The sequence below is a fragment of the Macaca nemestrina genome, chromosome 7, assembly GCF_043159975.1.
Source record: "Macaca nemestrina isolate mMacNem1 chromosome 7, mMacNem.hap1, whole genome shotgun sequence".
Lineage (NCBI taxonomy): Eukaryota > Metazoa > Chordata > Mammalia > Primates > Cercopithecidae > Macaca > Macaca nemestrina.
Window position 1 is genome coordinate 43,906,994 of NC_092131.1, and position 23,448 is coordinate 43,930,441.

The window sequence follows — 23,448 nt, forward strand, 5'->3', positions numbered from 1 at the left end:
CACTGAAGTTAGGATGTGATGGTACATAAAAACAAAATCTTCTGCTAATATCATGCTTGGTGATTAAGCCATTCATGTTCTGCCTACCAGAAGCTAGTTCTATCAGCCTGCATGGTCTTAAAGCAATGGATCACACGTGTCACTCATCTTTGTATTCCCAGTGGCCAGCATACTGCTGAGCACAAGATACATGTTTGCGTGTGGCTCATGAAATATTAAATCTACTTGAAATTAAATATCACAGAGAAGGCCACATTTATATCTCTTTGTAGAAGGATCTCAATTTTTTCTTACTCATTCTCTTACTCAAAGAACATTTCATTAACACCTGTTAGAGGAAGGCAGGTATTGGGATAGGCGTGCTATATTTTAGTGAGGTGAAGGACAGCCCCTGGTCTCAAGAAGCTCAGTCAAGGTGGGGAGACAGGCAAGCAAACCAATAATTATACTAATGCATGATGGGAGCTACTAATAGCATGATGGAGACATCTAATCTAGGAAAGTCACCTAGTCTGGCTGGGAGAGTCAGGGGTGGATTTCCAAATGAGGACAACTCGAGCTGACTTTGGAAGGATGACTAAGAGGACGTATACAGTTAAACATGGGCCCTGGCATTCCAGGTGGAGGGTGCAGCATGTACACAGAATGATGAGGGAGAGCACCAAGAACAGTTAAGGAATCAAAATCACTCTGTCAGGCAGAGCCCGTGGTTAGTGGGGGCAGTGGGGTGGGGATAAAAAGATGAGATGAAAGTCTGTTAAAAGCTTGCTTGGGTTGTCCTGCGGTGAAGGGGGCTGGCAAAAGGAATTTAAGCAGAATAAAAGCAAGTCTACTAACATCTCTCTAGAATCATCCACCACGCCAGTTTCCTACCCCTAGAATCCGTTTTTCGAAATTATATCCTATGTGTCCCTTTGTCCAGCATTACCCCTCTAACTGATTAGCCTTCTTGTTTCAATGAAAAGACTTCTGCTCCTTTTGCATAATTACCTTGTGCTTCTGAAGAAGATGTTTAACTTGAGATGCAGAACTTGGTGAATGCACGGAGTCTTCATCTGAAGTTTGATGCTCCACATTGTTCATCCAGCTAATCATTTCTGTGATTGCTTTACGAGATGGCAATTTCTCCATTTGAAGCTGTGAGAACAAAATGATTTCCATTTAATTGCCTGCAGTTAACAAAATGAATCAGGGCTTCACTAAAGATGATATCTGGTTTGATAAAAGGTCTTGCTATATAATTACGCAGGTTACTCAAAAAAACAAACCCAGCATTCAAACTTAGAATAAGCGACCCCAAAACAATGACAATGACCTTCACATAAACTAACACAGTGGCAAAGATAAACTGAGAAATAAAGTAATTAAGCCTGATTTCTCTCTTAAGAAAAATCCCATTGGAGGAGGGTCCAGTAATTAAGACCTATATTCACTGGTGCCAGAGAAAAATAGGTAGTGTCAATGAAAATTATTGAGTCAGAGAAATAATTTCGAAAGAGTTGTGAGCTAACAAGTGAACATTAATTCAAATGCTGAGGCTCTAAAGACTTACCTGGTGAAGTTTTTCTTGAATATCTGGAAGTTGAGTTATGAGCATTGTCCATTTTTGTTCAAACTGTGCTAAAGAAGCTCTCAGCGTAGCTGTATCAGTTTCCTTCAGGTGAAGAAGCTGGTTCCCGGTACTTATAACAGCAGTCTTCAAGGAGGACTTTTCATCAACTTCTTTTGAAAACTCCTACAGGAGAGTTTTAAAATTTAGAAACTTAAAATTTAAATATAGCAGAAACTAAGAGTCAGAATAACTGGCTAGTAACAATTAAACATAGTAAATATTTGAATGTGTATACGCACACACACACACACACACACACACACACCCCTTTTTCCTACTGTCGGGCATTACATACACAATGGGGAACAAAAGAGATGGAATGCACACCCCTCAAGAAGCTTATCACCCAGTGGGTTAGTATTTTTAAAAATAAGTCATTATTTAAATGGTTAAGTTTTACAATAAACTATGGAACCCAACACAAAGTGCATATTAAATGAATTACTTGAAACAAGTTTGTAATTAAAATATTTAAATCTTTCCTATGTAGAGATTCTTTCAAGTATGTTGAAAAAATTTACATTTTAATACCAAAGTGAGTAACCACAGCTACAAAGTATGAAAAATGGAAAAAAACCAAGAAAAGTCTAATGGAAAAGACTACGTTTCATAAGTGCATTGACCAATAATCATTACGTAATTATATTACAAGAGTAATACCTTTTTATTTCCCCCAAAATTTGGGGGATATTTTTTGAATTTTTTTCCAAAAAACATCTCAAAACAATGGAACAAAAGCTTTTTAGTAGAAATATCAAATTTTGTTTACAATAATTTAAAACTATGCCTTTATTAATGTTAAACATTTATAAGTTAGTAACCTTATAAAGTTGTTTTTTGGTCTTGTATTCTTTGTATTTGTAAAACATGACCTATGTCAGTGCAAGTTTTTAGAGACTGAGTTTCACTCCTGTTGCCCAGGCTAGAGTGCAATGGCACCAATCTTGCCTCACTGCAACCTCCACCCCCCAGGTTCAAGTGATTCTCCTGCCTCAGCCTCCTGAGGAGCTGGGACTACAGGCATGCGCCACCACGCCCGGCTAATTTTGTATTTTTAGTAGAGATGGGGTTTCTCCATGTTTGTCAGGCTGGTATCGAGCTCCTGACCTCAGTTGATTCACCCACTTTGGCCTCCCAAAGTGCTGGGATTACAGGCATGAGCCACTGCACCCAGTGCAAGTTTTAAATTTATGTATATTTTATAGGGTCAATTAAAAATATATTTTATCATTATAAATGAATGAACAGTATAAACAGTTCTAGGTTTGAAGAATACAGCTACTATTTGCCCAAGTTTTATCCCTTATCCACAAATAAATACGAAAGACTATCACATTAACCCTGATGCTTTTTCCTTGATATTTATTTCTGGCCAGTAATATGCTATTACGACTTACAAAAAAATTGTCGATGTTGCTTCTGATTGTATCCAAGTCCTGAGACACATTGAGGGACTGTTCTTTCCAGTAATTCAGAGTATGCTGGGAAGATTCCAACCACTTGGTTAACTGATCCGAATCTCTGCTATAACTAACAGGAGCAAAGTGAGAGAGAAGGCAGATTAGAAACATACTCTGATAATGATATGCATCACCAACAAATTGTCTTCTTATTTTATTATATGTTTTCCTATGTTGATTAGTCCTAACATTCAGAATATCGTGATGTTAATAAGGATTATATCATGTTTTATACCATGCCCCAAGTCTGACGCCCCTGGCATTTTCTAGGACTCTCTTCATTATAGCTTAGCAAGAACAATGAGGATTTTAGGCCAGATGCGGTGGCCCACGCCTGTAATCCCAGCACTTTGGGAGGCTGAGAAAGGTGGATTGCCTGAGGTCAGGAGTTCGAGACCAGCCTGACCAACATGGTGAAACCCCGTCTCTACTAAAAAATACAAAAAAATAGCCAGGCATGGTGGCACATGTCTGTAGTCCCAGCTACTCAGGAGGCTGAGGCAGGAGAATCGTTTGAACCCGGGAGGTGGAGGTTGCAGTGAGCCGAGATTGCGCCACTGCACTCCAGCCTGGGCGACAGAGCAAGACTCTGTCTCAAAAAAAAAAAAAAAAAAAAAAAAAAAAAGAACAATTAGGAAGTCTAAAGCATTCTTTTTTATTTCTTATTACAGCTATACAAAAGTACACCCAGTGAAGGGGCAGAGATTTTTATTCATCAAATATCTTCTATAAATGTGTTCATATTAAAAATATAGGCCAGGCACGGTGGCTCACTCCTATAATCCCAGCACTTTGGGATACCAAGGTGGGAGGATGGCTTGAGCCCAGGAATTTGAGACAGGCCTGGGCAACATGGCAAAACCCCATCTCTACAAAAAATACAAAAATTAGCCAGGCGTGGTGGCATGTGCTGTGGTTCAAGGTACGCGGGAGGCTGAGGTGGGAAGATTACTTGAGCCCAGGAGGTCAAGGCTACAGTGAGCCATGATCATGCCACTGCACTCCAGCCTGGGCAACAGAGTGAGACCCTGTCTCAAAAAATAAATAAATAAAATTATTTATTTATTTATATTTATTATCACACAAACCTTTCCTTGACTCTGAACTGAGAATGGCCTGTGAAGTCCATATGTGAGATGGGCTTTACGAGATATGTCTTCTTTAGTCTGGCAAATTTATTTAAAAGTCTTAGAACAATTTTTTTCTTTTTAATATTTTGAAAGTAATAGAATCACACATTTTAACAGATATGGTCAAACACACACACACAGCATTTGTATAAGCTGTATAACAACAAACTGCTGTTGGCTGAACACCCAACATATTTGCCCGAGGTAGTGAAAATATTCAAACAAAATTCTGCCCTTCTTGTAACTTTTAAACTGCCTTAGGTTAAGAGGCAGGGATGAGAATGAGGTTTAAATGTTCCATGTTCTCCTCCTTCCTCACATGGTTCAAGATTATACCAACTAAGCACAACAAATTCTCCTTTGTTGTGAGGCTATTTCAAACTATTCTGTTAGCTAAAATCATTTAATTTTTTTAATTTTAAAACTTTTGGAAGAGGGTAGGAAAGAGCAATATCGTGGTATAAAGGTAACCTATATATATTTTATAACATAATTCCTAGCTTCTATAGAAATGTGTAAACTAGCTGGGTGCAGTGGCTCACACTTGTAATCCTAGCACTTTGGGAAGCTGAGGCAGGAGGATTGCTTGAGGCCAGGAGCTTGAGAGCACCCTGGGCAACAACGTGAGACTCCATCTCTATAAAAAAGTTTATAAAATTAGCCAGGCATGGTGGCCTATGCCTGTAGTCACACCAACTTGGGAGGCTGAGGCAGGAGGATTGCTTGAGCCCAGGGGTTCAAGGTTGCAGTGAGCTATGATTGTGCTACTGCACTCTATGCACTCCAGCCTGGGTGACAGGGCAAGACCCTGCCTCCTTAAAAACAAAAAAGAAAAGAAAAAATGATCACAGCAAACTGACTACATGTTATGCTGTGTCTAGCAAACCATCAGAGATTCTACATCGTGTTTAGCCCAGAAGAGGGCCCCAACTGCTTTAGACTGCCCAAGAGAAAACAGCATAAGGCGGGTTGCAGGTAAAATTTAGTTGACTACAGAATCCCTGAGGTCTTTCTCCACAAAACAATGTGAAGCCAGTCCACCCCCAAAAAGGCAGACCTGAGCAGATGCTTGAGAAGTGCTTGCAGCCTGTGGAGCTCATGGTCAATTTTCTTGTTCAGGGACAACCACTGCTCTTCCAGTTTTGCGATCTGGCCCTCTAATTCAGGACAGCTCACAGACGCCACCAACTGTTTGCCTTCGTTCAGAGTTTGGTAAAGCCGGGCGTGTTTTCCACCAATGTTTCTTTTTATTTGCTAATAAAAAGTAAAGTCATAGAATGAATTATTTAGAAAATAAAGTCTGCCAAGCTATTCACAAATACTGCATTTAAAACTGACATTTGTGTCTACTGATGAAACAGTAACACTTTCCCAACCTTCAAGACTATAGTCTGACTAGATGCATGATTAATGGTTTATTGGTCACCTTTCATGATAGGTATCCAATCTCACATTTCTAGAGCACAGATTCAACTCTGTAGACTTACTGGCTGGGCGCACTAGCTCACGCCTGTAACCCCAGCACTTTGGGAGGCTGAGGTGGGTGGACCACCTGAGGTCAGCAGTTCGAGACCAGCCTGACCAACATGGTGAAACCTCCTCTCTACTAAAAATACAAAAAATTAGCTAGGCGTGGTGGCACATGCCTGTAATCCCAGTTACTTGGGAGGCTGAGGCAGGACTTGGTGGCCTGCACCTGTAATCCCAGCTAGTCAGGAGGCTGAGGCAGGAGAATTGCTGGAACCCAGGAGGTGGAGGCTGTGGTAGGCTGAGATTGTGCCACTGCACTCCAGCCTGAGCGACAGAGTGAGACTGTCTCAAAAAAAAAAAAAAAAAAAAAAACCCCAAAATAAACCAAATCAACTTTATAGACTTACTACATACAAACAAAAACCAAGCTGGCACTCTTTAGGCCACGCTGGGCTCACAGACAGGTTTTGTGTGACCTTAAGATCAGTTTGAAAAATCAGGAAAGCTAGGCCAGGCGTGGTGGCTCACACCTGTAATCTCAGCACTTTGGGAGGCTGACAGGGGCAGATCACGAGGTCAGGAGATTGAGACCATCCTGGCTAACACAGTGAAACCCCGTCTCTACTAAAAATACAAAAAATTAGCTGGGCGTGGTGGTAGGTGCCTGTAGTCCCAGCTACTCAGAGGCTGAGGCAGGAGAATGGTGTGAACCCAGGAGGCGGAGTTTGCAGTGAGCCGAGATCGTGCCACTGCACTCCAGCCTGGGCGACACTGCGAGACTCTGTCTCAAAAAAAAAATAAGGAAGAAAAACCAGGAAATCTTACATAATAATCAGGATTGCCAGTGTCTCTGGGAAAACTGGAAGACCCAGCAATTGTTGGTCTGCATCTCATGTGGCAAAGGGTGGCCGTAACTGAGCAGCAGCTGCCAGCCAGCTCTAGGAGAGCCTACTCCCTTTTTCCCTCAGCTCAGTCCCCACCACCCCTCTGATTGCAGAGCCACCAGGTGTTCCTTATTTCTGTTCTGCCCCCGGAAGCACTTCAGATGGTGACTTACATAAGAAGAGGATAAATAAAATAGTATTTCTCTATTATCCATGAGATGCAAATACTAGGCAGAAAATTCATTTCCAGAGTCTTCTACGGAATATAAAGATTCAGTAGACAGAAAGGAAGAAAATTTTAGAAAAATAAATTAAAATAGCATATCATTAATCCAACTCCATGGACAGAAAAATGAAATTATCTGAAGTCTGTCTAAAGGTAATTACCTAACACAGCTGGATTCATCTAATGCCATTTATCCTGACACCTGTTTAATCTTAAAAAATAAATTATCAAAACAGAAGGTTTGCTATTTTCAAATTAAGTTAAGCCTTTTAAGAAATTACCAAAAAATTCCACTTCCATGGCCCTTTCCACCACTCCCATTTGTAATCCCCTCCCCGTGTCTGAGCCTGTGTGGGCTAGAATGAAATATCAAACATCTGTATTAAAAGAAAAAAAAATCAGTTTAATTTTCTAAGTGAAATGCTAGATTCTTCATCTTTAAAACATCTCTGAAAAGTCTTAATTCACCCTCCCCTTTTTTTTTTTGAGATGAAGTCTCGCTCTGTCACCCAGGCTGGAGTGCAGTGGCGCGATCTCGGCTCACTGCAGCCTCCGCCTCCTGGGTTCCAGCGATTCTCCTGCCTAAGCCTCCTGAGTAGCTGGGATTATAGGCACGTGCCACCATGCCCAGCTAATTCTTGTAGTTTTAGTAGAGATGGGGTTTTACCATATTGGCCAGGCTGGTCTCCTGACCTCGGGTTATCCGCCCACGTCGGCCTCCTAACGTGCTAGGATTACAGGCGTGAGCCACCACGCCCAGCCTAATTTACCGATTATATGCATGGAGACAGTCTGTACACGAGTAACTAGGCCGAACCAGCATTTGAACACAGGTTTGTTCGACTTCAAAGGCCACACACAACTGACCCCTAGGTTCCACGCCCCACAGACGACGGCTGATCAAGATGACGACATCTGTCAGACTCACACAAACCTTTCCTTGACTCTGAACTGAGAACGGCCTATGAAGTCCATATGTGAGATGGGCTTTATGAGATACGTCTTCTTTAGTCTGGCAAATTCATTTAAAATCTTAGAACAATTTTTTTCTTTTTAATATTTATGGTTACTTCTGGAGAAAACAATCACACTCATATTACTTTGGCTAATATTAGACTGTTGCTTAAAATAATAAGCCTTAAAATAGTGTTCTCGACTGCATTATTTCAGCTGTTTAGACGCTACCTTCGGTATCCCTAGACTAACAAAGAGCTAAACAGTACTCCCATCACCCCCACTCCCACCCACCCCAGAGGATCCAGATTTACCTTAGAGTTAGGCTCAATATAATTAATAAGGTGGCAATGAGACCAATTGTAGCCTTCCAGACATCTAGGGAGTATAAATACAGTGTCCCAGCCTCTGGAATATGTTCCTTATAGAGGCTAAAATATCTCCACGGAAGAGAGAGCCCTGGAAGTATTTCCTGCTTTCATTTTCCACCTAGTTCATTCAGGCGATAAATGTGCTTTTGAAGTTTTAAAGTTGATATTTGATAAATGCCTCTGGCCGTACAACTCAGATTCTGACGGCATATACTCTAAAAGTTAAAACTAGGAATTTTAAGTTCCTGGTGAGAAGACTTAAAACCTGTTTTGTGTCTTGTTAGTCATGTTCTCAATGCCACTTGAAAACCATTTTAAGGTTTTATCTTTTCTTTGGCACCAAAATTAGAGACACAGAGACTGATGACAATAATACAAAAAGTTACACACAAAAAGTTTAAACGTTTGAGGGGTTTTTTTTGTTTGTTTTGAGATGGAGTCTCGCTCTGTCGCCCAGGCTGGAGTGCAATGGCGTGATCTTGGCTCACTGCAACCTCCACCTCTCGGGTTTAAGCAATTCTCCTACCTCAGCCTCCCAAGAAACTGGGATTACAGGTACACACTGCCACACCCAGCTAATTTATTTTTATTTTTATTTATTTATTTATTTATTATTATTTTTGTATTTCAGTAGAGACAGCATTTCACCATTTTGCCCAGGCTGGTCTCAAACTCCTGAGCTCAGGCAATCCACGTGCCTCGGCCTCCCAAAGTGCTGGAATTACAGGTGTGCACCACCACACCCGGCCTGGGATGTTTTTATAATGCTGGTGGCAGGTAAGATTATTGTCTCTCTCGTGGGCTGCATCTACTCAGGACTTCACTGTAGGAATAAAACTAAATATATGTTTAGAGGCCGAAGGCTGACAAAGTTATTTCCATTCTTCAGCTCATTTCCATACTAGTAGCTCATTGGCATTCACTTCCAGAGACAGGTGGAATTGGCTCGATTATCTACGTTCCACAGATTAAAAAACTGAGGCTTAGGGACAGCAAGGTCACAGAGGTGATAAGTGATGGAGCCACGACTCAGACAAGGTCCTCTCCCCCATGCCAGACTTGTGTTTATGCTGAGGAGTTCACATTCAAATCTGCAGTCTCCCTGAATACATTCAACAGTGAGCTGTATGATGAACGTTTTGTTTCAATTCAAACCTTCAAAACCAAGCCACTTAGTCAAAACAAATGTAAAACACAAAGTGCTATGGACATGTCTTTGATAACTTAAATGGAAGAAAAATACCTGGTAAAACGAAATCCTTTCCACTAATCTTTCCTCTGTCTCTTCCACCAAACTCACAGAGGGCAATGTAGATATAAGAATTTCCAGGTCCTTTTCAAGAGATGCATAGTTTTCATCAAATTCTTCCCATTTCTAGAGAATCAAGGACATAAAATCAATGGAAGCCTTTACTAGATTGGTTCCAGATAACAACACAATTCATCACCAAACAAAAATGAACACCAAGACCATACAAAATTAAAGCACAGATTCCAGGTGTGTCAGAGACGTAACCCACTCTGGTAAGCGCTCAACATCGAATGGAAAAGAATTCCATTGCCTTTGAGGACAAGGTTTAAAAAGAATCTCAGTTGGCATTTAGTGTTTTATGCTTGTCTTGTCAAACTGGGTAACATGACTAAAGGAGTAATACAATGAAGTTAAAGTGATACTCTTAGCAACTCTGTAGAGACCTCAGAGCCACAAGAGACCCTTTCTCTTACTAGGAAAGGGAAAGAGCTAAATTTTAGACCCTTATTCAACAGAAGCTCTTATTAGGCTGCTCTTGCTCTCCACGCCCAAGCCCACGCCCATCAAACCCCCATGCCACTTGAAGCATAGGTCTGCTCAGGGTATCTTTGAGGAGTACAGGCTTACACTTCATCAGGGGAGGACAACTGCCTTAGCTCTAGTCTTGTCATCTTTCAGCTTGTCCCGTTTTCACAGACGCCCACCCCTAGGATCCCAACACACCACAGAGCTGAGTTACTGACTCCAAACATCATCTGTTAGAAAAATAACCATCTCACTCATTTCCATATCTATTCACATAGTGGCTCACTTAGCTTTTATAGAACACTCACTGGGTCCATGGAGTCTTTTTAAAAAAACACCATGACATATTAGAAATATCAACTTGACACACTAACTAGAAAATAAATTTTGTTAGCAAAAAATAACACCATATTATATTATCAAGTTAAACATTTCCTTCCTTCTTTTTTTTTTTTTTTTGAGACGGAGTCTCATTCTGTCACCCAGGCTGGAGTGCAGTGGCACATCTCGGCTCATTGCCAGCTCCGCCTCCCGGGTTTACACCATTCTCCTCCCTCAGCCTCCTGAGTGGGTGGGACTACAGGCGCCCGCCACCATGCCCAGCTAATTTTTTGTATTTTTAGTAAAGACAGGGTTTCACCGTGTTAGCCAGGACGGTCTCAATCTCCTGACCTCGTGATCCGCCCCCCTCAGCCTCCCAAAGTGTTGGGATTACAGGCGTGAGCCACCGCGCCCGGCCTCCTTCCTTTTTTCTTTATTTCCTTTAAGTACTAACATTGGCTATGAAAGGCTGTGAGGGGAATGCCTCAAAACTGAGAAGGAGCTTTATGCATGCTTATTTTTTTTCTTTGAATTTAGACAAGATTGTCATTACCCATTTTAGAACATCTGGGCCTGTTCTCTTGAAGAAGTACAGTTTCTAAACCAGTAACTGTTTCACCCAAATGATCTCATTCAAGGTCTCAAAGTGCTTATCGTTTTGCTTATTCATACATGAACCTAAAAGGCAGAGAGACGCAGTACCATCCCAAATCTATGTACGAGAAATCCCAGCCAACCTTTCCTTCAGGGAGTGGCCTCAGAACCTGAGCAGGGGTCCACATTCCACATTCCTCACTGTCAGGCTTCCATTTAACTATAGCTTAATGATAACTAGATACTTCTTCTCAACACCTGGGGTGGTGATGGAAAATCAGGAATTCCCAGCTTCAGTACAACGTTTACAGAACCCAAATACCTGCAACAAACTCTGTAGTTTCATACCACGTTGGCGTGACTCTTCTTCTAGTATTTTAACTTCTGTTATTTGTTCTGCCCAAAATGTCTCTCTCTTTTGCAATAAAGAAGGAAATACTTTGGCAGAGTATGCTTGGATCAACAACATGTCAGCAACAAGCTTCTGGAAAAAAACCTATGAGATGGAAAAAGTTTTAATATTTATTTTGAAATTGTGAAAATCTTAAAAACCAAGTTACTTCAACTTTATATCCAGTTATTTTTGTTTTAAATCCAAAATCCCAGGACATCCATGTACAGTCAAATTGACTAGCCTGGCCAGCATGGCGAAACCCCATCTCTACCAATAATACAAAAATTAGCTGGGCATGGTGGTGAATGCCCGTCATCCCAGTCATTTGAGAGACTGAGGCAGGAGAATCATTTGAACCCAGGAGGCGGAGGTTGCAATGAGCCGAGATCGTGCCACTGCCACTGCACTCCAGCCTGGGCGACAGAGCAAGACTCCCTCTCAAAAAAAAAAAATCTCTTAGTCTTTGAACACTAGCGGAACTTCAATGAATTATAAAGAAGTATTATCCTTAAGTGTTATTTTCCACTAAATAATCCATGTTAAATGGCAAACATTTTTGTCAATTTCAATTTCCAGATAGAGCTTTCTAAATCAGTTGTTTTGAGTCTAAATGCTACAAAAAGATAGATGCCAGCTAGGTGTGGTGGCACACATCTATAGTCCCAGCTACTCAGGAGGCTGAGGTGAGAGGATTGTTTGAGACCAGGATTTCGAGGCTACAATGAGCTATGATTACACCACTGCACTCCAGCCTGGAAAACAGAGTGAGATCCTGTCTCTTAAAAAAACAAAAACAAACAGACAAAAGAAACAAAAAACAGATGCCACTGTGGCTGATGAATTTCAAGACAAGTTGGATGGACAGACGTGCAAACTCAAGCAGCCCGCATATTCAAAAGACAGGACGCCTTAACCTTGGCTTTAATTTCCACTCAAGAAAATGATGAAATAAAGGGGATTTGCTGATTTATAGGAATCCTGGACATAAAGCTTCCTGTATTTGTATTTGAACTTCAAGAACCTTTCAAGAGGAAGGCTTTATTTCACCTGGTTCTTCTCCATTTACTGCCTCCTCCAGTTGTCTGTAGGGACCCCTCCGTATTATGTGAATCCCTTCTCCTAAGCCTTGAAAATGACATATACATAGAGACGTTTACAAAAGCATCTAGCAAGGGGCCTGACACACTGTAGATAATCAATATTATTTTCTCCTCTTCCCCTCCATCCTTCATAAAATATTTATCTTTCATCTTTTCTTAGACTAAGCTCTACCTTCCAAATGCTAGACCGTAAGCTTACCTCAGGTAGGAACTGTCTTACACCTTTTTAATTATCAGCACCTAGATTACTCTTTATCTTTAGCTGGTGATCAAGAGGTTTTTGTTTAATGAAATGAATTTTAAAAATGAAAGGATTTATTATAGTCTTATACTATATAATAATACACCTTCCTTTTGATTCTAGTTCTTAGGAAAGTCTTTTCTTCTTCTTCTTCTTTTTTTTTTTTTTTTTTTTTTTTTGCTGTGTCACCCAGGCTGCAGTGCAGGGGCATGATCTCAGCTCACTGCAACCTCTGCCTCCTGAGTTCAAGTGATTCTCCTGCCTCAGCCTCCTGAGTAGCTGGGATTACAGGCACCTGCCACCATGCCCAGCTAATTTTTGTATTTTTAGTAGAGACAAGGTTTGACCATTTTGGCCAGGCTGGTCTCGAACTCCTGACCTCAGGTGATCCGCCCACCTTGGCCTCCCAAAGTTCTGGGATTACAGGCATAAGCCACCGTGCAAGGCCAGGAAAGCCTTTTCTAACTTTCCTAAGTCACCTTCTGCTATTAAATGCTCTCATAGAATGGATCCTCAATTTAATTTGTTTGAAGACTTGTTGATAAATGTCTATCTTTTCAATCGGGTGAAAGCTCCATGAATATAAGGAACGGTGTCTGTTTTTACTCATAGCCCAAATTCCCAGCATGTACCAGGGTTCCTGGTACACATTAGGCATTCTAATAGATGTTTATTAGAAGGATGAATAGCTTAAATTTCAACAAAGAAGAAAAATGGATCCTTTCTGTTCGCATTCAGAAATACCTTAAGATTTTAGTCTGTGAAGGGGACATCTGACCCACGTGTCTGTCTCACCTTGTGATTTTCTATTTGAGCCTGTAACGCCACTTTACTTTTGGTTTGTTTTAAGTGGTCATGAGCAAGCTTTTCCTTCCCAATCTTCACCAGTTCTACCATGCCTTGCAACAAAGCATCTTGCTGGTTCTCAGTGATGAAAGGGCTGCTGAGTTCTGTGTACCTGGCTCTTAGCATTCCCCACATACTGTCAAGTACATCCTGAAAAGAGAAGAGCAGGTACACAAATGCATTTTCATCCAACCGGGGCAATAATTGAAAGACAAATCTACTCTGTTGGTGAAAGAAAAGAATCTGACTCCTCACAATCACAGTGCTGAGTCAATGTTTTCTGCTCAGGCATACCTCTAATTTGTAAACCTCCTGGAGTAAAACGTAAGGTAAATGAAGCCTCTCCCCTTCATCTCGTAGTTTGACCACTCGGCTCTCAGCGTTCTCCAGCTCCACTGTATATCCATCTGCTTTCTAAGTGAGAGACAATACAAGAAAAGAAAACCCTTCAATACGTCAGAGAAGCACACATAGTCATCTAAAAAGAATTAAACAGTACAGAAAGGGATGAAGGGAAAAACGAAAATCCCAGTTCCTGCTCCCTCACCTCTCCTTAACAATCTTCCCAGAGGTTCCCAGTTCCTAACATGCTCCATACCAGTAGGGGTATACGCGCATATCCTTAAACTCAATGAACTGCACCACAGCACTCTGTCCTGTGGTTAGCATTCCTCACTCACCAGCTCTTCAGCATCTCTTCACATCAGTATACACATATCTAGCTCCTTTGAAACAGACACACAGCATGCTATTGTTAAGGGTGTACCCTGCTTTTGTATCAGTCAGCTCTCAATGGACTTTTAGGTTATTTACAGTTTTTAACTCAAGCAGAGCTGCTGGGTCCATCCTTAAATATTTATGACTTATTTATTTATTTATTTGTTTAGAGACAAAGGTCTGGCTCTGTCACCCAAGCTGGAGTGCAGTGGCACACTCTCAGTTCAGTTCACTGCAACCTCTGCCTCCCAGGCTCAATCAATGATCACGCCTCAGCCTCCTGAGTAGCTGGGACTACAGTTGTGTGCCACTGCACCTGGCTAATTTTTGTATTTTTAATAGAGACAGGGTTCACCATGTTGGCCACGCTGGTCTCGAACTCCTGGTCTCAAGTGATCCACCTGCCTCAGACTCCCAAGGTGCTGGGATTATAGGCGTGAGCCACCATACCTGGCCAAAATATTTATCTCTATGCACTTATCTTACATCCTTAGGAGGAGTACAAGTTCAGCACCTCAAACAGTGCCTGAACATAGTGGATCCTCAATTAATATTTGCTAAATAAATGAAGTCAAATGATTGCTGGAAGAGAGAGTATTTATGTTTAAAATTCTGATATACAGACAAAGGATCCCCAGGACTCCCCTGGCAAGAGGATGAGGGTCTCATTTTCCAATATCCTTACCAACAGTGGACATACACATTTTGTCATGGTTGACAAGTGAAAATGGTCTCCTGTTGTTTTAATACATCATGCTTCAGAAAATTAAGAGATGTTTTTAAAAGGTCAACATAAATAGTTTTCACTTTTTATTTATGTACTTAAGCCTTGCTGCTGCTCACAAAGGAAAGTAGTTCAGAAGCACGGCTTAAACGCAAAGCTCTGTGGTTCAAAGTTCAGTCAGTCTGGATTATTTTGACTTGATTACCTGAAGCTGTTCAGCAACACTCTGGCCACTGATTTCATTCAAAGACTGTTGTAAAGATGTCTTACTCTTAATGAGCTGATCATATAATCTCTTTATTTCATTCTGTAAGATAAATGCAGGAAACTGAGCAATCTCATTTAGGCCTTCATTATCTTTTTGTATATTTAGTTGGTTTTTATAATTTTTGTGACATTTGAAATTTCAAACAAATACAAAAATAGAGAAATCCCCATTGTATCATCATTAAACTTCAACAATTATTGATTCATGGCTGACCTTCTTCCCTCTACATCCTCCCTCCAGCTCTCAACTGTACCTAATCTCCTTTCCTTCAGGCTATTTTGAAGCAAATCCCAGGTCTCAAGTCATTTCATCAGTATATGTTTCAGTATATATTTCTAAAAGATAAAGATCCTTCTCTTTAAAAATACTCCAATATACTTCTCCCCTGCCATCAATAATAATTCCTTAGTATGATTTAACTACCCAGACAGGATTCACATATTCTTAATTGCCTATAATTTTTCTTTTTATTTCAATGAGGATCCAAATGAGGTCCATATGTCATGATGGATAAGTACATCTTAGATCTCTCTTAATCTGCAGAATCCCCGACCACCTTTCTTTTTTGTTTCTTGAATGTGTGTGTGTGAAAAAATGGGTCATTTGTTCAGTACAGTTTCCCACAGGCTGGATTTGGCAGACTACACTCCCAGTGTGCTGTTTAACCTGTTCTTCTTTTCTTGTGTCTGTTTTACTTGGATTCTAGAAGCTTGGTCAGATTCAGGCTTGATTTTTATGGGCAAGCCTCATTATAAATAGTATTGGGTTTCATTTCTTTTTCATTAGATAATTTTAGTAGCTTCCTAACTCTTCTACCTGCCTGGAGTCTCTCCCTCTCCAATTCACTTTAGACAATTGCTGGAGGAATCTACCTGAAACATACACGGATTGTCATTCCTTACCTCAAAAGTGTTAATGGCTCCCTCTAGCCTAGAAAAACAAATACAAATGCCACTCCCCCATTTTAATTGTTAAATGGCTAAATGTAATACAAGAAATTAAACATTATGTTAGTTCATCCCAACAAATTCATACTCAAGACTCTATTTTTATCTTTTTTTTTACTTTTTTCTTTTTTTGAGATGGGATCTATGATGTCGAGGCTGGTCTTGAACTCCTGGGCTCAAGCAATCCATCTACCTAGGCCTCCTAAGGGCTGGGATTACAGGCATGAGTTACTGTGCTCAGCCAAGACTTCAAAAAGGGCTTCACTTTCTGTTTTCTTGAGATGGAGTCTCGCTCTGCTGCCCAGGCTGGGTGCAGCAGTGTGATCTCAGCTCACTGCAACCTCTGCCTCCCAGGTTCAAGCAATTCTCCTGCCTCAGCCTCCCAAGTATCTGGGATTACAGGCACACACCACTATACCTGGCTAATTTTTGTATTTTTAGTAGAGACGGGGTTTCACCATGTTGGCCAGGATGGTCTCAATCTCCGGACCTCAGGTGATCTGCCTACCTCGGTCTCTCCCAAAGTGCTAGGATTACAGGCATGAGCCACTGCACCCGGTCAGGGCTTCACTTCAAATGATCTCCAACCATGAGCAACAAACAGAAGAGTCTCATCATTTTCCTTAGTAATTCTTATTAACAAATGTCACCAGGGATAGTAATTAATAGGCATTAGGGGTCCATGCTGTAACTTAAAACAGTGCTAAAATAGGCTGTGTGCTCGGAATCATACCTGGTAACTGCAGTTGTAATCGAGGCCAGCTTTCAGGCACTTGCTTCTATAGAGAGCTGCAGCCTGAGTGTGCTCCAGGCAGACTTGAAGGTTGTCAAAACATTCAAGGAGCAAGTTGGTGTTCTTGCCAGGCCAAGTCATGGCTTTCAAAAGATCACCCTTCTTGTCACTCAGTGCTAAATAAAGTTTCTTCAACTCAAGAGCCAGTGTCTGAAGTGGAGAGGAAGGAAGACAATGAATGAGCTCTGACCTCAAGAGGCTTCCACTCAGGCTTAACTCACGGGGCTGCTGTAATGGCCAAACACATGGGTTTGTGAGAAGTGCCCTACCTCGCAGTGCACCTGCTGGCCAGAACCATCCTCCCTATAAAGCCTGGGCATCTCCAGCATCTCCTCCACACTGCTGAGGCACTGACTGAGGGTCAGGAATAGTTCAAACAATTTTTTATCCAAATGGATATATGCTTCTTCTGTCATATTTTCCTGAATCAAGAGGAAAAAAGAAAAAGAAAATCAGGATACCTTTGCCTTCCTAGACCTATATTTTGCCTAGTTTCCATTATAGTTTACGATTTATGTTATGCTTCTTTTGTAATAAGTTGCTTCAAACACTTTGTGAACTAGGTAGCAGAACAAATAAATAAACTCACGATGTTAAACTCGGAGAAAAACGAGTTTAAGAAGCTCAACGTTAGGTAGTTATTTGAGTACTGAATGGGATTAAAAAGTCGTAAGATGAAGGATCTCTTAGCAGGGCGATCCAGGTGAAAGTGTGGTCCCAGATAAATTACACTGTCTCCTTTACCACTGTTTCCCACCCTCCACATTCCAATATAGGAGAAAGCGGTTAATGAAATCAAGTATAGCCTGGAGAAGGAAAAGAAGTCAAAAAAGAGAGGCCTGAAGCGGTTGATTACAAAGAGTGGGTACAGTGATTAAAGACAGGAGTAGTCTGCAGAGGAGGGAGAAGTGTCATTTATGAGCCAATTGTGAGAATCAAGGCTTAGGTGTATGACTCCAAGCGCGTCCCCAGTGTCGTGCATTGGGCTTGGTGAGTCTGGGAGCCACAGATCTGTTTTATCATAAGCTGTTGGGGTCACCTCTTTTACTTTACTCACAGCTACCCTGAATTCTTGAACAGTTAGAAGTAGTTTAGGGGCATGCCATAGCTAGTCAGCACTCCAGCTTGGGCCCTATCTCCTACTCTCTTCTCTGATGGACACTGCACATAACCTAGCAAGCTCAGTGTTAAGTCTGCTCAGCGTTGAAAACTATGCCTATACTCCCTCCCTACTCTTCTCCCTCACCCTTCCAATCCCAGATCACCACTGCAGACAGAACTCATCAATCATGATCCTCTTTCCTGCTGATCCTGGACTCAGAATCCTTTGCACACAGTCCCTAGGAAATCATTACAAAATTTATTAGAGTTCGCAAGCAAGATCAATTCTATTTGCAATCCTAGGACCCATTCCACTGTGTGTCCTATGACTTGTTCTGTGACGACAATTATGACCAAGTCACAATGATGGTATCTCCTTTCTTTGTTTATATTACTGCAATGAGGAAAATACATCGTGTGCAGCTTCTACCTGTGTCTGAAGGTTACTTGCTTCTTGGCGCAGGTCTTCAAGTTGGGTGGTGTAGGTTTTCAGTTCTTCAGTTGTTGGGTATCTAAAGTTATACATACTCACACTGGGTAGAATACCCATATTTGTGGAAACCTATGTGACAAAGCGAAACTCTATTAGTGACAGTTTTAGACCCTGCTGATGTTAATTAATTAATTTTTTTGTTTTCAAGATGGAGTCTTGCTCTGTCACCCAGGCTAGAGTGCGGTGGCATGATCTCAACTCACTGCAACCTCTGTCTCCCATGTTCAAGCGATTCTCCTACCTCAGCCTCCTGAGTAGCTGGGATAATAGGGACCAGTCACCACGCCCGGCTGACTTTCGTATTTTTAGTAGCGACAGGGCTTTGCTGTTAGCCAGGCTATTCTCGAACTCGTGACCTCAGGTGATCCACCTGCCTCAGCCTCCCAGATTGCTGGGATTACAGGCATGAGCCAACATGTCCAGCCTGCTGATGTTAATTTAAATAGAAAAAGATACCTTAGCATGCTGTCTTCTGAGTCATTTTCTTGGTGAGCATTTTTGTCTGTCTTGTCATTTATAAGAAAAAATAATTAAATTAAGTTTTTTTTTTTTGAGACGGAGTCTCGCTGTGTCTCCCAGGCTGGAGTGCAGTGGCGTGATCTCGGCTCACTGCAAGCTCCGCCTCCCGGGTTCACGCCATTCTCCCGCCTCAGCCTCCCAAGTAGCTGAGACTACAGGCGCCCGCCACCACGCCCGGCTAGTTTTTTGTATTTTTGGTAGAGACGGGGTTTCACCATGTTAGCCAGGATAGTCTCGATCTCCTGACCTCGTGATCCACCCGCCTCGGCCTCCCAAAGTGCTGGGATTACAGGCTTGAGCCACCGCGCCCGGCCTAAATTAAGTTTTAATATTTTGGACAGCTTTGAAAAGTCATGACTAGTTATATTTAGATACTTGAGGGTTCATTTAGATATCAAAATGAGAGGAAAGGCCAGGCTCAGTGGCTTATGCCTATAATCCCAGTACTTTGGGAAATAGAGGTGGGAGGATCCCTTGAGGCCAGGAGTTCAAGGGAGTTCAAGATCAGCCTATACAATATAACAAGACACTTTCTCTACCAAAAAAAAAAAAAATTATAAAAAAAATTTTAAAGTAGCTGGTCATGGTGCTGCACACCAGTAGTCCTAGTCACTTGGAAGGCTGAGGCAGGGGGATCATTTGAGGCCAGGAGTTCAAAGTTACAATGAGTTTTGGTCATGCCACTGCACTCCACCCTGGGTAACAGCGAGAACCTGTTTCTTTTTTCTTTGAGACAGAGTCTCGCTGTTGTCACCAGGGCTGGAGTGCAATGGAGCAATCTCAGCTCACTGCAACCTCGCTCACCCGAGTTCCAGCAATTTTCCTGCCTCAGCCTCCCAAGTAGCTGAAATTACAGGCGCCCACCACCATGGCCAGCTAATTTTTGTATTTTTAGTAAAGACAGGGTTTCACCATGTTGACCAGGCTGGTCTCGAACTCCTGACCTCAGGTGATCCACTGCACCTGGCTGAGACCCTGTCTCTTAAAAAAAAAAAAAAAAAAAAAAAAAAAGAAGGTGGTGTGTGTGTGTGTGAAACCATTAATCTTTCAGTTTAGTAATAACAACATTCATGCTACAGGGTTAGCTGTTTATTTACCAGTTTACTTTTGACACAGCCAACTGTTAGAATAGAATTCAAGTCTCTTCTAAGGGAGGGCTTCGCATCTTTGTTATTGAAAAGTTAAATAAGTACTGAAAATGAACTGTGATTTCAGAAGGCTGAATGATTCAGAGTTAGCTTCTTCCTCAAATTGGAAAGCTAACAAATAAAATGAAACGGGGTGAGATGGTAGATGACTCTGCTTGGGGAAAGAACTAACAATGAGTGGAGTTCTCCTCTTTGCAAGAGACCTATGTACATGTTACAGTGTAATATGGAGAAACCAAGGCTAAAGGCCAACTGATGAGTTTGATTCAACTTTAATTGGTCAAGTAAGGTCCTTAGGAGGAAAGAGGACAGCTGAGAAGTTCCTATCAGACTGGGGAATTGGGAAATCATGGGTAACCTTTGCCCAGGCAATGTGAGTGTGTGGTGGAAGGCAGAAGCTGTCTTGTACGCAATGGGGCTGTTTTGCTCACCCTCTCCCTGTCTAGAGAGAGGCAGCAGCAGCTGACACAGCAAGCCAGCCTGATAGAGCCTGTGACGGCAGTGATAAGGAGGGCCAATCAGAGGGAACACCAATCGGCCAGTGCCATTGGCACAGGGGTTGGCAAATGGTAGATTCCAAAGAATTTTCTGATGAATGAATGACACTCATATAGCACTGTATAGTTTTTTTTTTTTTTTTTTTTTTTTTTTTGAGACGGAGTCTCGCTCTGTCACCCAGGCTGGAGTGCAGTGGCTGGATCTCAGCTCACTGCAAGCTCCGCCTCCCAGGTTTACGCCATTCTCCTGCCTCAGCCTCCTGAGTAGCTGGGACTACAGGTGCCCGCCACCTCGCCCGGCTAGTTTTTTGTATTTTTTAGTAGAGACAGGGTTTCACCGTGTTAGCCAGGATGGTCTCGATCTCCTGACCTCGTGATCCGCCCGTCTCGGCCTCCCAAAGTGCTGGGATTACAGGCTTGAGCCACCGCGCCCGGCCCACTGTATAGTTTTTAAAGTGTTTCTTAAAACATATATTCATTTCTTTATTCATTCAATAAACAGTAACTGAGAGTCTATGATGTCCTAGGTACTGTGCTTGGCACTCAAATGCTAACCAGGCAGACATGATCTGTCTTTCTTCCCCATCTAATGGGGAATACAGACTATAAATAAACAGGTGGATAGTGTAATAAAAGCTCTGATGAGGGAAGCCCTGGGTGCTACAGAAGCACAAAGAAGGGGTCCCTAATGCATGTTTCCAAGATCAAGAAAATGTGTCAGCCAAGAGAAAAACTCACTTGGCAACTTTGCTTTTTGCAGAATATACATGTTTATTTAATGAATGCTTGTTGGATTTTCAAAGACAAACAGGCTATTTACACCATGTAGATGCAGACTGACCTGAAGCTCCACAAGCTGAGGGAGTGGGAGCTTTATTTTTGATGAGAGTTCGTGATGCAGATATTGCCACTTATCTCCATTTTGGCCCTGGGGTGACAAGATTGAGTCTGGAACGTCATTTTCGGGGCTGGATGCCTGGTTGCTTTTGAAGAAGAACAAAAGGTAAAGAGAATAATCAACACTAAAAATTTTGTATACATTCACAGTTCTATGAGCAATTTTTAAAAGAAACACTCTTAATTCTCCCAGTCATAAAACCACTGAATGTCCAACTCTATTTTTAAATGTTTTACCTTGCAGATGATTCCTGAGCTGTATCTTTATCACGTTGGCAATACGGGGGCCACATTTTCTTAGCATTAAATTCTATGAATTTGATGAAATCTTTCTGTTCCATTGGTTTTAACTCCAGAACCTGTAACCGAATGAGATTCCAATGGTCCAATCCATCAAGTTTTTCAATTAGTACCCAATAGTTTCCTCTGCTGAGATAAATCTAATTTTGAGTCAGTTCCTAAATCATTAATTACTATGTCTCTTTCTTGCATCCCTGTTCTTGTAAACTCTCACTTCCCAAAAACCTATTTAAAATATTCACACAATAGCTGTTATTTAAACTGCATACATGGAAAATCATCAAAGACATACAAACACTTTTTTTTTTTTTTTTTTTTTTTTGAGACGGAGTCTGGCTCTGTCGCCCAGGCTGGAGTGCAGTGGCGCAGTCTCGGCTCACTGCAAGCTCTGCCTCCCAGGTTCACGCCATTGTCCTGCCTCAGCCTCCGAGTAGCTGGGACTACAGGTGCCCGCCACCACGCCCGGCTAATTTTTTGTATTTTTAGTAGAGATGGGGTTTCACCGTGTTAGCCAGGATGGTATCGATCTCCTGACCTCGTGATCCGCCCGCCTCGGCCTCCCAAAGTGCTGGGATTACAGGCGTGAGCCACCGCACCCGGCCACAAACACATTTTGAAAACACAGGCAAAGCAGAGCTGCAACCACAGAGGTTCACTCTGAAGATAGTTGATGTAAGATGCAAGTTAATAAAGGAGCAAAGTTATGGTGTCTCCAATGTTAGCAGCTGAAAGCAAAGCAGGTGCCATAGTAAATGCTGAAAACTCCCAGAGTTTCTGCACACACACACACACCCACATGCCACACTTGGCAGAAATTCCATATAGAAAGCTTTTTTTTTTTTTTGGAGACAGGTCTCATGCTGTCACCCCAGGCTGGAGTACAGTGGTGTGATCTCAGCTCATTGCAACCTCTGCCTCCTGGATTCAAGTGATTCTCGTGCCTCAGCCTCCCAAGTAGCTGGGACTATAGGCACGCACCACCACGCCTGGCTCATTTTTTTGTATTTTTAGTAGAGATAGGGTTTCACCATATTGTCCAGGCTGGTTTTGAACTCCTGACCTCAAATGATCCACCTGCCTCAGCCTCCCAAAGTGCTGGGATTACAGGCATGAGCGACTGCGTCTGGGCTTTTTTTTGTTTTTGTAACAGGGTCTCACTATGTTGCCCAGGCTGGTCTCCAACACCTGGCCACAGGCGATCCTCCCACCTCAGCCTCCCAAGTAGCTAGGACTGTAGGTTTGCACCACCTTGCCTGGTTAAAAAGTTATATTCTTGTCCCTACAACTGTTGGGGGCTAGAATTACCTGTTGTTGCTGGAAATCTTTTTGTCTGCTGAATAGTGGCCTTTCAGTTACAATGGATTCCAATTCAGAAAGGTTAACTGGTTGGAGAGCTTTTGGATGCTCTGGCTCTGAGGATTTCTTTAGAATGGTAGGATGCTGCAAAATATTTCATAATGGCAGGCTATTTATTTTTAAAAACAAACTCCCCTTTATCTCAATTCCAATAATGGGACCACATAGAAAAATTTTATATGAAATAAATGATGGTATTTTGTTATTTGCTATAATTATATACTATAATTTTTTGTTTTTTGAGATGGAGTTTCGCACTTGTTGCCCAGGCTGGAGTGCAAGGGTGTGATCTTGGCTCACTGCAACCT

The 23,448-nt window shown here is 41.9% G+C and overlaps 1 protein-coding gene across 13 annotated transcripts in view; it reads right to left on the reverse strand.

Annotated features, from left to right (window-relative positions):
- Positions 1-23,448, reverse strand: part of LOC105473730 (spectrin repeat containing nuclear envelope protein 2) — a 377,206-nt gene that overhangs the window by 83,693 nt on the left and 270,065 nt on the right. For 8 of the 13 annotated variants that reach the window (XM_071100034.1, XM_071100026.1, XM_071100028.1 and 5 more), the window contains 15 exons: positions 23,090-23,224; positions 21,722-21,849; positions 21,429-21,570; positions 18,361-18,492; positions 17,099-17,251; positions 16,770-16,979; positions 15,027-15,128; positions 13,675-13,794; positions 13,330-13,530; positions 11,122-11,295; positions 9,351-9,482; positions 5,260-5,456; positions 3,010-3,142; positions 1,553-1,735; positions 991-1,137 (listed from right to left, as the gene is read on the reverse strand). In XM_071100034.1, the coding sequence (XP_070956135.1) occupies positions 991-1,137; positions 1,553-1,735; positions 3,010-3,142; positions 5,260-5,456; positions 9,351-9,482; positions 11,122-11,295; positions 13,330-13,530; positions 13,675-13,794; positions 15,027-15,128; positions 16,770-16,979; positions 17,099-17,251; positions 18,361-18,492; positions 21,429-21,570; positions 21,722-21,849; positions 23,090-23,224 (2,289 nt within the window). The remainder of the gene's footprint in view (positions 1-990; positions 1,138-1,552; positions 1,736-3,009; positions 3,143-5,259; positions 5,457-9,350; positions 9,483-11,121; positions 11,296-13,329; positions 13,531-13,674; positions 13,795-15,026; positions 15,129-16,769; positions 16,980-17,098; positions 17,252-18,360; positions 18,493-21,428; positions 21,571-21,721; positions 21,850-23,089; positions 23,225-23,448) is intronic. The other 5 variants (XM_071100037.1, XM_071100038.1, XM_071100031.1 and 2 more) reach the window with 1 other exon arrangement.